We start from the raw sequence: 12,063 nt of genomic DNA, 5'->3' as shown, positions 1-12,063 counted from the left end.
GGCTTTTTGGTCATTTTGGAACTTCTCATTCATTCATCTATCCATTTAGAGAGAGAGAAAGAGAGAGATGAAGATGATGAAGAAGAAAAATCCTTTCTTTAGTTTTGCAGTACCAACTTTTCTCTTCACTCTCTCTTTCTCTCTCATCACACACACCAACCTTCTGTAGCTTTCATGGTGAATTCTCTCAAGCACTAAAAACTATTCTACTGCTTCTAATCTACACCCCTTTTGATCTGCTTTTAGACTCTTGCTCTGTTTTCAGTTTCCCAGGTCTTCTACTTCAATTCAATCACTGTCATCATACTGTTCACACAATTCTCTGATCTTTATTGGAATTTGAGTTTTTGTTCTTTGCTGCTTTTGTTTAAATTCAAGACAACCCAATTTGTATTGGGACGGTTGCATATTGATTTTGTAAGTTTTTGTGCTCCTTTTCAAGTGAATTGGATTCTGGGTTTTTGCTATTTCTTGAAATTTTGTTGCTATTCTGCTCCTGTTGGTGTTAATTTTGTGTTTGGATTTATGGGTTTTGTGTTTCTTGATATGGGTTTTTGTTATATTGTCATTTCTACTTGCCTCTTCAATGCCCTCCGCCTGTTTGATGAAAGTCCGCACCGAATAATTGTTTTTTGAATCCTCTGTTTGGTTGTGATTAAAGATGTCAGAATCATAGGTGTGGAGAGACAAGTGTATCCTAGCGTAAATATTTGCACATGGAGGCTAAATTGTTTTCTTTCTATGGTTTGAGGCTTTGAATCATGTCGGACATGGTAATATAGAGCTTTTTCGGATGTCTCTTTTGGAATTTACTGTTGTCACCATAGAGGTTGATAAGATGGGGATGCTTTTTCATTTTAGAAGTATGTGTTTTTGGGCTAATTTGTCTCAATGCTTTTTACACATCGAAGGGTCATTCGCTCGTCTGGTATTCATCAATCGGTGTCAATTCGACCTTTGGAAGTTGTATGTGACTCTGTTACACCTCTGAAAAGATGAATGGCATGACATGTTGAGAGATCTGTGATCTTTCATATATTCTGCAAGCCTCATTCATGTTCAACCTATAGCTTGTTTTTTTTCTCTTTTGAAGCTAGTGTAAGAGTTGCAATACTTTTATACATTGACCTATAAAGCACAATACTTGGTTATTTATTGGTTTTTCTTTTTCCACCTTTGTATTGATGTATAAGCCAAATTTGATCAGAGTCCAACTTGATTTTCTTTTATCTTCATTTGAATGTATTGCTAATGTTAATAATCTTTTCACTTGTCAGGTGATGGAATCTGAAAATGGAGTTAATGTGGAGGATGAGAGTTGTGCAGTTGAGACACCACAACCGAATAATTCAGTTGTGGATTTGACAAAAGAGGGTGAGAATGGTGACAGTGTTCAAAAAGCTCCCACTCGGAAAGAGATTTCGGAACCAGTGGCAGAATCTGAAAACCTTAGTTCTTCCAAAAAGAAGATACAAGCATCTATAACTGTTCCCAAGAGTAAAAATGTAAAAGCTTCGAAGGTACAGTCATTGAGCTGTTCTCTCATTGATAGATTATCATACATGAATGGGTTGTGAGACTCTTTGGATCTATCTCTTTTCCTAATGAATTTGTAGTTCACTCCAGGAACCTGGAACAGCGGTAGGTTCTTCAAAGAACAACAAGCTGGCTAAGGAGAAACCAACCTTAACAGGCTTTGCCCAGTCTCCCCGACCAAACAGGCGAGTTCTTTCTCAGAGCCTTTCGTTTCCTGCAAGAGGCGCTAGTACTGATGTCATGGACAAGAGCATTGACAAATATCCGGTTAAAACAGTCGCCAAGCGCACAGTGGAAAATGGTACTAAATCAAGGTCCCAAATTTCAGAGGATTCTCAGTTGAAGAATTCAAGCAAGAATGTATTAAACAGAGTGATGTCAAAGGGTGTAAACAAGAACACTGGTAGTAATGCACACAGATCTTCATTGGCATCAATTCCGGGCAATCACTCCTCCATTGTAAGATATTACTTTCCCATATCTTTTCCTTGCAAATTACTCCTTCTTCTCCAATTCATTTCAACCTAATTATTTTATAATTTTCTTTCTAACCAGCCTGTGAAAAATACCTCGGTGAATGCAACGAGCGATTCTCCACCGTCTGAATCAGCTTTGTAAGCCAATAATTTCCCTTGTGTTAATCTGCCTCTTTTACTATCAAAGAGGTGCTCAATTAACATTCAATTGTGTTTTGTGCATTTCCAGATCTGTGGATCAGAAAGCAAAACCAGAAAAAACAACATTCCCCCCAAAAGAGGACGACGATGCTCACTCCACTTCCTCGTATGGTTCTCGTCCTTGAGGCTGCTATTAATAGTTTCTTTTCTGTTTTTATAGTGTGTTAGTAAATACTGAGGTCATGTTTTTGTATTGTCATCAGAGGTGCCACTCCACGTGGAAGGAGAAACAGTTGTCCTGGTTTTGCTTTCCGGTTGGACGAACGTGCTGAAAAGAGGAAGGAGGTTTGAATGGACATATATGTTTTATTCATTGTTCTGTATGTACATTATTTTAGATGCAGAAACATTACATTTTCTGTCTTTCAATGACAGTTCTTTTTGAAGCTAGAAGAGAAAATCCAGGCGAAGGAAGTTGAGAAAACTAATCTGCAGGTTAAATCTAAGGTATTGAAGATTTCACATTTTGAACCATAATGGCAATTCTTTCATTCCCCGCTCATCCTTCCCGCCCTTGGGCCACTCGCACCATGTCCTATTGTACTTCTTTTACCAAAACTCATTTTCTGCCTCCAATATCTTGCAGGAAAGTCAGCAAGCGGAGATTAAGCAGCTGAGAAAGAGTATGACATTTAAAGCAACACCAATGCCAAATTTCTACAAGGAACCTCTTCCAAAGCCTGAACTAAAGAAGGTTATTGACTTATTTGTTGTTACTATCAGACTGAGTTACTTAAGGCTCATTTCTTTGAGAGAAGAAAAACGCAAGTATCAGAATTTTAAAATAAATAAATAAATGCTAAGGCGGTTTGAGTTCTTGATTTTATTGTGACTAGTTATTGAAAATGGATCGTTTGCCCTTTAACTGAATTTATGGTTTATCTGCTTTTCTCAGTGGCATTCTGATTGAACTCCGTTTGATAAAAGCATATTCTTGTGCTTCTCTCTGCGCCTTGTGATCCATTATATAAACGATTTTTTGCATTAATTTGCACAGATACCAACCACTCGTCCAGTATCACCGAAGCTTGGTAGACATAAGAACTCAACTGCTGAAGCAGGCACATCTGTTCACAGTCCACGTCAAAACGGCGAACCAAGCAATTCACCAAAAGCATTTCGACCTAAATCCGATAAAGAGGCCACTATTTTGAAAAAACCAGCTAAAAAGCCCCAAACCAAACTCCATCCAAACGAAGCTACAGGATCTAAAACTGAAGGAGCTGCCATCAAGCCAAAACCAAAGATCAACAAACCCGAAAGACACCACCCAAAGCCCGACACTGTAGAGACTATGAAACAGCAGGAGGACCAGCCAGTTGACTGTCCCGAATCAAATGACAGCGGGGACGTGAACTCTGGGTTGGATCCTCCCAACAACGAGGGACCAACAACCACGGCCTCTCCAGAGATCATGGCACCTGAAATAGCTGTTGGAGGCTAAACATAAACACAGTTCTCACTTCCAAGACATCATGTTTAGAAGGTTTGAAAATTTTTATGGTAAGTATTGTGAATAGAATGTTTGTCAGTTTTCATTGTCAAATTTATAAATTTGGTGTCTACAAGTCAACATAAGTATTTGTTCTTTCCATTTGTTTTTTTGCTTCTCTTTTATCTTACAAGTGTTTATTAGGTATATATATATATATAATACACACATTATATATATCTCATTTTATTGATGTATTAGAACTTCCTGTACAATTTATATGCACTTCATTTATTAATTGATTGCATTTATAGTATATGCACTTCATTTATTAATTGATTGCATTTATAGTATGTGTTATGTAGCTAATGATTTGTAATGAAGAGAAAAGAAGTTCCCTTTGTCTTTTCTCTTTTCTGAATAACAAGTCAAGAAGTTCTTAGCCCTTTGTTTCAAGGTCCACAAGGACATGATGTCTTTGAATGAAATGCCATGTTTGGTTTTGGTTTTTCCTTTACACTGAGTAGAAATCTTTTCGGTTTGTTTTCTTTTTTAAAGTTCAAGTTCGTAGTTGAGTATGGAAATTTGAATTTTCGACTTTAAGGGAAAGAATACATGTCTTTTACAATTAAGTTATTTTCACTCTGATAGTGAGATTACAAGTTTATTCTTGAACTTTTAAAGTTTACGATAGCTTTTTGAACTTTAAAATGTAATAAGTTGTAAGGTCGAACTTTAAATGTTTAATAAATCTTAATTTCAGCTTATGTCCATCCTAGGTTTAATGTTTGGGTAGTTTTTAATTCAGTCCCTTATACATTAACATTTTTCAGTTTAGTGCCTTATGATTAGTATATTTAAATATGGTTGATGATAAATTATTTGAACAAAGATGGATGAATTAGAGAAAATTTAGAGGAGAGAGCAGATCAACTAAATAAATAAAGAAAACTTGAAATTTATACCAATTGCTCTAGTTTTGTAAATGTAAGTTTATTATTACTCAATTTTGTTATTAGCTAACACTACTGAGGCGCTAAATTACAAATTATTAAAACGTGAGAAATTAAATTGAATTTAATTTTTTTAGTACAATTTGGAGTGAAAAACTTGAACTTGAGACCGTCCTTGGTACATATAGGTACCGGTATGATGAAATGCATAAAAATTATAAAACATTTTTGACATATTTCGAATAATTCTGAATCTACTGAATATGAAAGTCCAATTGCTACTTTAAATTTTTATTTTAGAAAAATGAATTCATAAACTTTACTAATTTTGATGGCTAAATTTTGAATACGTAAATGTATCTAAACTTTAAACTCGATGTATACTAAATTAATTGAATTATTAACTAAATTTTAAATCAAAATCAAAATTTAAAAGCTTTTCAAAATTTTCCAAACTTGATTGGACTATTGAAAACTTAAAATACAGATAATAGAAAAAAAGGTTGATGAAACAATACGCTTACGATAAAAGGGAGAAGGTTTATTAAAGAAAAATGCTTGTGAAGAAATAAAAGTGAAAAACCAATTTGAAGAAGAGAAATATTTATACACTAATTTGCGATCATTGAAATAGTCGAGTCCCTTATTCAAGTTAGTTAACAACGATAGGGTCAATCACTAGTAAATTTTGTTATACTTTAAAAAATGGTTTTTATATACACTTAATTATTCACCTTAGAAATGTTATCAATCGACTATTACAATCACTAAAAAATTCGATATTACGCAAGTAGAATATTCATTTCGATCCTTTTAAAATATTCATTTTACTCATATAGTTCCAAACTTTTCAAAAAATCTATTGTAATCTTTAAATTAATATTTGCATGTGTTAATAGTGAGCATAGTATCAACCCAAATAAGCTAAGGAGAAACATTAGGAAAACATTACAATGACCACAACAATTATATTACTTATTAAAAAGAAAAATGACCGAATTGGTTTTTATTTTTTAATTGAATTAGAGTAAACCATTTAGAAGTTAAAATACTAAAATAAAAATTTTTAAGTCCAAAATCAAACTTGAGAATACATACAAATGATATTTTAGTTAAAATTAAAATATTCTCTATAAGGAAATTAAATGAGGTGTATGTCTCTCTCTCTCTCTCTCTCTCTCTCTCTCTCTCTCTCTCTATATATATATATATATATATATATATATATATATATATATATATATATATATATATATATATATATATATATAAGGTTGTCGACACTTCACCAGCTATTTAATTTTGGTTTAACATAAATTAGTGGTTGACTTATAAATTTAGGGAAAAAAATAATTAAAATGTAATTTCTTTTGAAAGTGCATTTTTAAAAAGAAAAAAGAGAAAGAAAGAAAGAAAGAAAGAATAATTGGGGAGAGATAGAGAAGGAAAGTGAGAGTCCGAAAAACACAGCTGTTTTTTAGAAAGACAAGGATTTGTAGGCTCTCTCTCTCACTCACCCAACCGACAACCTAATTTCTTTGTCTTTTTTCTCCTCTTTTTTCTTCTTCTTGTTTTTGTTATTTTATAAAAAAAATATAATAAATATTATTATTATTATTCTCTCAAACAATCTTTTTCCTTTTTTCTTAAATCGTTAAATATATTTTTAATTCTTGAATTTCGAAGTTAATATCTATTTGGTTCTTTATTGGCAAAATAGTAATTATGATATGGTGATTAAATGATGGATTAGTTAGCTAATTTGGTTATTTTTATTAATTTTGAAATAAATTTTTAAAATGATGTGGACCTAATTATCTTTCCCTTTCCTTCACCAAAGTTGTTATTGTCAAACCCAAAAAGATTTAACACATTCCTTGTGATAGACACCATCTTTATAAAGTTTTCTAAATTGTGTGGTGTCAAATTGTTTTCGAGTAGTTGGATGTGTGTGTATTTTAAGCTCATTGCTTAACGTCCATTATACTTTACCGTTAGTCAATTAACAGTCTAAATAGTTTCAAAGACTATTTCATTTCTCAAATCTAATTGATTAGAATGCTCATTTCAAGTTTCGAAACGTTAGAAACCAAATTAATAGACATCAACTTTAAATTTCAATGACGAAAAATACATTTTACCATAACTATAATAACCACATATACAAATTTTAAAGACTTTTGCACTATCTAAATATACTCTTAATTAAAAATGAAGAAAAAGAACAATTTCCATTAATTAATTCAATTATGTTTTATAAATTGAAATTAGGAAAATGCAAAATATTGGTAAAAAGAGGAAGAGGCAGACACAAGAAAGGATTTTACAATGATATTTTCAATGCATACATTGGCAGTGAGAAACAAACATGCATAAATAATAATGGACAGAAAAATATTAACCTCAAAAATATAAAAATTAACCAAAAAATAATATATGTAATTACAGTGTATTCCTAATAATGTAAAAAATAAAGAAAAAAAAAAGAAAAAGAAACTCAAATTATCCTGTGCGGATTTTCTCGAGAAAATTTCTACATTTTCTTGCTCCCCAATCATCTTTACACACACAGCCCCATTTTATAGCTGCACCAAGTAAAAATATATAAGGGACTAAAAATCGAAACTTTTTTAAACAATAGGGACTAAATTGCAAAAGCAACAACTAAACTTACCACTCTCGTAAATGTTTATCATTTTGACTTTATTTTTTGTTTATTTTTTTTTAAGAAACGAACGAATATGAATAATTATCAAACATACTCCTGTTTCTAATTTTCAAAAAATAGGAAATGAAAAACAAATAAGAAACAAGAAATGGGAACGTTGTCAACGGACCCTAAATTTTTCATAGGCATGAGGAGAAATGAGAGTCCTGTCCAAATGCTCCAAGCATGGTACATGTAAGTTCCATCAACTTCCCTGCCATAATTTGATAGAATAAAAAATGTTAAGCTCTAGGACGATGGACGTTGATCGAGTTGGAATAACAGTAAAAGATCAATGGATTCTTAATTGTAAAGTTCTAACAAATTCAAAAGTCAACTAAAGAATATATAAGAAGAAATGTGATTTCAATAATCACTTGGGGAAAGGAATAAGAACAATGGTATACAGGCTGTTGTAAGCTAATAATATTTGGGTGGTGGGGAAAAGAAGAATGTGAACTGTCTAAACTTCTTGTGATATTTGGAATGTGATGACAAAACCCAACTAATCAAAAGAATTCAAATAATTGAATGCGATTCCCAACTCAACATATACGTACTTGGTCTATGATCATGTTGTAGCCATCCTAATTTGAACTCATGACTGATTAACCATGGACATAGTTACATTACAACCTATCGACATCTTGTTCAAGTAAGGTGGTAATCTCACTAAATGAATCCCCCATCTATTTGGCTAACAAAAGTCGTGGACAAGCTTCACAATAGTTCGAACACATGATGGGTTTATCACTTTTCTAGACAACCTATACCTGCCTAAACAGTACATCTCACTCCATATTAGAACTCGACACAATTATTCAATCTATCGACCAGGTTCGGTTCAAGTAAGGTCGTAATACCACTCGATTACACCATCTATTTGGCTAACAAAACTCATGAACAACTTCACCTTAACACCACTAAATAGTTTGGTCTAAAAATTAAATCATCCCACAATACTACTCAGCAGAGATCTAATAAGATATTCAACATCATCACACAATTAGGAATAAAAAAAACACTAAGAACTCATAAGATCAAGTGTTCATCAGTTCTAATATCAAACTATATTTCTCTAATGAACAAGAGATTAAAGAGCAAAGGAAAAACGAATATACCTCTTCTTGGTTTAGTGGCAACTTTAAGAGCTGAATTTGATTTCTTCTCTGGAGCTTTTTCCTCCTCCAATGGAAACAGAACTCCATCAATCCCCTGCACAGATATCCGACCATCTGTGTATATATCAGGATCAAACAGATAAGCAGACCCTTCTCCTTGTCCGAATTTCACCGACCCGTCAGCCTCCTGAGCCATGACAGCGTGTGGAAGCCGGAGCGTTTGGTATCGAACTTTCCCGAATCGCCTAACTGCATTGTACATACTCTCCTCCGTTTGGTACTCTGGGATTACATGGTAGTATATGATCTGCTCCGGTGCCCCTGGTTCACTCAGCTGATCGGTTGTAAGCTTCGCCATAGCTTCGTCGTTCGGAGCGAGAACTGTAAGAACATAGCCCTCAGAGACTAATCTCCCCATCTCTGTAGCTAGAGATGTCAAATTGACTAAAATGTCAGCCATCTCGTTGTAGCCGCCGTAATGCAGCAGCGTTTGGATGAAATCCTTCACCTGCCGCTCGCCGTCGAAGTGGTGGTGGGGTCCTCCGGGGCCGGGAGCCGGTGCCGGAGCGATAGATGGGCCTGGAGCTAAAGCATCGTAGATTGGCAAAACAGGAGACGCTCCAGCAGGGACTGATGGAGCTGGCTTCTTCAACCGGTGAGTTCGTGGGTCGACTTCCGGTGCACCTTCCGGCAAAACAGCGGAAATCGACTGTAAATTCCTCCGACGGTTGAAATCTTCTTGGACAGAACGAGGAATCAGCAACCGCTCGATTCCATGAATCACACCATCAGGACGAACAACATCATTGGGACGAACAATCTCAGCTGAATCAACGATTATCTTACCAGAATCAGAATTCTTCAAATCCAAATGGGAATCCCCCAATGTTCGATGTCGAACCGGAGAAGAAGAACGATCCTGATTAAACCCAACTCTTTTAGGAACGATGTGAGACATCAAAAGCGTTTGAAGCGATTTCAAATTCCGTGGCTCAAGAAGGAATCGCTTAAACTCAGGATCCAACTCCCGCTCCAGAGCTTCATTTCTGGGTGCAAAAATGGTGAGATTGTGTTTTCCAACAGCGTCCTCAAGGGTTTGAAGCAAGAGGGCTTTCTCAACAAGCTCTGCAAGTTCAGTGTAGTGTGAATCAAGAAGGGCAACGAGGATGGAGTTGGAATTGATCTGAGAAGAAGCGGCCGTAGAGGTAGAGGAAGGGGATTTAGGAAGTGGGTTACGACGGAGGGAAGCGGAGGAGAAGGGGGGAAAGGAGAAAAGGGTGAGAAAGAGGAAAAAGAGAGAGACGCCATGGGATGGGGAATCCATGGCGGAGAGGAGAGAGGACGAATGATGAAATGGGCAATGGAGAAGAAACCGGGAAAATAATGGGAAGATGAAAAGGCGTGGGTGTCGGTGAAGGAGGGAAGGGTGAGTAGGGACAGAGAGGGAAGTGAAGGAAGAGAGAGTAATAATGGAGGAAGAGAGAGAGAGAGAGAGAGAGAGAGAGAGTAGGAAGATGAAGGAAGAAGAAGACTTTTTAGGGCAAATTAGTGAAAGAGGACAGGCTGGCCTTTAACGGACCCACACGGCAACGACAGTGACACACACTGGCTCTCCGCTCTGCCGGCGCCGCGCCGCGCCGATTACTCTTTGTCAATTATTTCCTATTAGTGGAAATAAACTTTATAAATCCCTTTATTGACATTTTGATGGATTTTTGAAACCTAGAATTTTTTTATCAATACTATAATATTTTTAACAATAATATATATTTATATATTTTTATTTGTTCAAAATCATTAACGAATAATAATAATATGTTATTAGTATTATTAACCCATTAGACTACTTTTTATATTACTAAACTAAATTCTTATATTTATATAGAAAAAATAATTGAAATGAATAATTTTCAGGAGACATTTAAAGCGAATAATTTTCAAGATTTTAAAATATTTCAATTGGTCAAATATTAAAATTGAAATAAAATAATAAAAGTGGGGTCAAATTATAAAAGAAAATAGAAATTGGAAATAAAATATAAATAAAGAGGATCTGCAAATCAACTATAGATGCATTAAATTTGCATCAACAACCAACAATGAATTGCATATAAAATCAATCTCGATTCTTCATCAATTTCATACATTATGAAAGATATTTATTTACTTATGATTGAATTAAAAAAAAAAAAAACCTTAAATTTTATTTCACAAATACTTACCTACGATTAAAAAATTACAATATTATTCCTAAACATTTTAAAATTGTTCTTAATCTATAAATTCTGTAGAATTACAAAAAGTATAAGAAAAATGTTAAGGAATCTGTGATAATTTAGTTGTAATTAATGAGTTAGTTATAATAAATTGATTTAGTTAAGTAAGTAAAGTATAGATTTAATTTTAATTAAGCATTGATTAGAAGAATGATTAGTAAATAGAATTAGGAGGGAGAGAGAGAGAGAGCCGAGAGAGCCGACAAGAAAAGCACGTGGGAAGAGGAAGGTGTTAAATTAAAAGCCAAACTGTCGGTGGCATTACATTACTTACTTACTAGCCTTCATTTCACGCCAACTCACGCGTCTACTTCACGCTCCTTTAACCGCGTGGCTCGACAACATAATACGGAGGTTCATCCTTCGACGTCGTTTCGTACACTAATTAAAATTATTATTATTTATTTATTTATTTTCTTAATAAATAAATATTTGGTCGTGCGGTGGCGACGTTTCACCGGCAGGGAGGTTAGTTGTCGCCGTCAGCCGTCGGCTTTCTACCCTTTTTGCTGCGACGGAGCCTTTGCCTCACCTTTTACTTTACTTCCACATTAAATTTTTAATTTTTATTGTTTTTTATTTTTTATTTTTACTTTTTTAAGTCACTTCAATATTATTTTTTTTTTGTCGAAGAAAAAAGGTAATTTAATTTTACTACTTCACTCTAAAGAAAAAGTGTTCTATTATTTGTTAATTAACAATCTATTTAACAGAAATTTTTAAGACTTAGATTTAACTTCTTTACTTATCTATGACAAATAGTGAATTTTAATTCATATCTGCTCGATTAATTGATAAAATATAAGATAAAATTGGACAAGAAATATGTTAAAAAATAGCTCAATTAGGATCAAATCGTTGATTTCTTAATCGGTAGTTATATTGTAATCGTTTAAAAATACTTTTCGACTTTGAATTTTTAAGTTTGTGTATATTTATCGTTGGATAATCTTATGTCTACAAATCTTTGAATTATCAAATGGAAAATTTAGATATTTATTTTCTTCGTCATACATAAATTTTAGAATTTTGTTGATAGACAGAATTGAGTTTTGCTTGTCAAGTATCAAAAGAATTTTTTTTTTTAATGAAATGACACAATAAAAATATTTTTAATGTTAAGGATAAAAATTTTAAAAATTAGGTCAAAGCAAAAAGGAAAAAGAATATGAACCTTTTTAGTCAAACAATACTTGCTGGCTCATTGTTGGACTTAGGCTTAATTCTACCTCTAAAAGCACTCTGTTTTCCTTTTTAAGCTTTACTTAAACTAATGAAACATTAAAAAAATATTTTAAATAGAACAAATTATAAATTTACAAAATTTTACTTTTTTTTTTTTTTTCTATTTACCTTTTTAA

General features: G+C 33.5%; 2 protein-coding genes across 3 annotated transcripts; one reads left to right on the top strand and one right to left on the bottom strand.

Annotated features, from left to right (window-relative positions):
- Positions 1-274: 274 nt before the first annotated feature.
- Positions 275-3,961, top strand: LOC103486706 (protein WVD2-like 4). The gene is made up of 9 exons (XM_051084094.1): positions 275-417; positions 1,278-1,520; positions 1,627-1,995; positions 2,092-2,150; positions 2,242-2,319; positions 2,417-2,498; positions 2,589-2,660; positions 2,800-2,907; positions 3,211-3,961. Exons 2-9 carry the CDS (start codon positions 1,281-1,283, stop codon positions 3,655-3,657), a joined length of 1,455 nt encoding a protein of 484 aa, XP_050940051.1. The 5' UTR covers positions 275-417; positions 1,278-1,280; the 3' UTR covers positions 3,658-3,961.
- A 3,034-nt stretch (positions 3,962-6,995) lies between these two features.
- LOC103486707 (fasciclin-like arabinogalactan protein 15) lies at positions 6,996-10,115 on the bottom strand. 2 transcript variants are annotated; one of them, XM_008444739.3, is made up of 3 exons: positions 8,427-10,115; positions 7,436-7,519; positions 6,996-7,183 (listed from the first exon to the last, which is right to left on the bottom strand). In XM_008444739.3, exons 1-2 carry the CDS (start codon positions 9,748-9,750, stop codon positions 7,446-7,448), a joined length of 1,398 nt encoding a protein of 465 aa, XP_008442961.1. In that variant the 5' UTR covers positions 9,751-10,115; the 3' UTR covers positions 6,996-7,183; positions 7,436-7,445. The 2 variants fall into 2 exon arrangements, with proteins under 2 accessions (XP_008442961.1, XP_050940050.1); XM_051084093.1 differs by having other exon boundaries at positions 6,996-7,519; positions 8,427-9,951.
- Positions 10,116-12,063: the final 1,948 nt, after the last annotated feature.

Source organism: Cucumis melo, chromosome 4 (assembly GCF_025177605.1).
Source record: "Cucumis melo cultivar AY chromosome 4, USDA_Cmelo_AY_1.0, whole genome shotgun sequence".
Taxonomy (NCBI): domain Eukaryota; kingdom Viridiplantae; phylum Streptophyta; class Magnoliopsida; order Cucurbitales; family Cucurbitaceae; genus Cucumis; species Cucumis melo.
The sequence above is the reverse complement of the archived record's forward strand: the minus strand, read 5'-3'. Positions and strand labels throughout refer to the sequence as shown.

Bases quoted from the DNA above. Each gene is read 5' to 3' on its own strand.
- LOC103486707 (XM_008444739.3), bottom strand. From the start codon at position 9,750: ATGGATTCCCCATCCCATGGCGTCTCTCTCTTTTTCCTCTTTCTCACC. The intron at 7,520-8,426 runs GTATATTCGTTT...AAATTATGGCAG, and splicing joins TGCCACTAAACCAAGAAGAG to GGAAGTTGATGGAACTTACA.
- LOC103486706 (XM_051084094.1), top strand. From the start codon at position 1,281: ATGGAATCTGAAAATGGAGTTAATGTGGAGGATGAGAGTTGTGCAGTT. The intron at 1,521-1,626 runs GTACAGTCATTG...AGTTCACTCCAG, and splicing joins AAAATGTAAAAGCTTCGAAG to GAACCTGGAACAGCGGTAGG. The intron at 2,151-2,241 runs GTAAGCCAATAA...GTGCATTTCCAG, and splicing joins CCACCGTCTGAATCAGCTTT to ATCTGTGGATCAGAAAGCAA.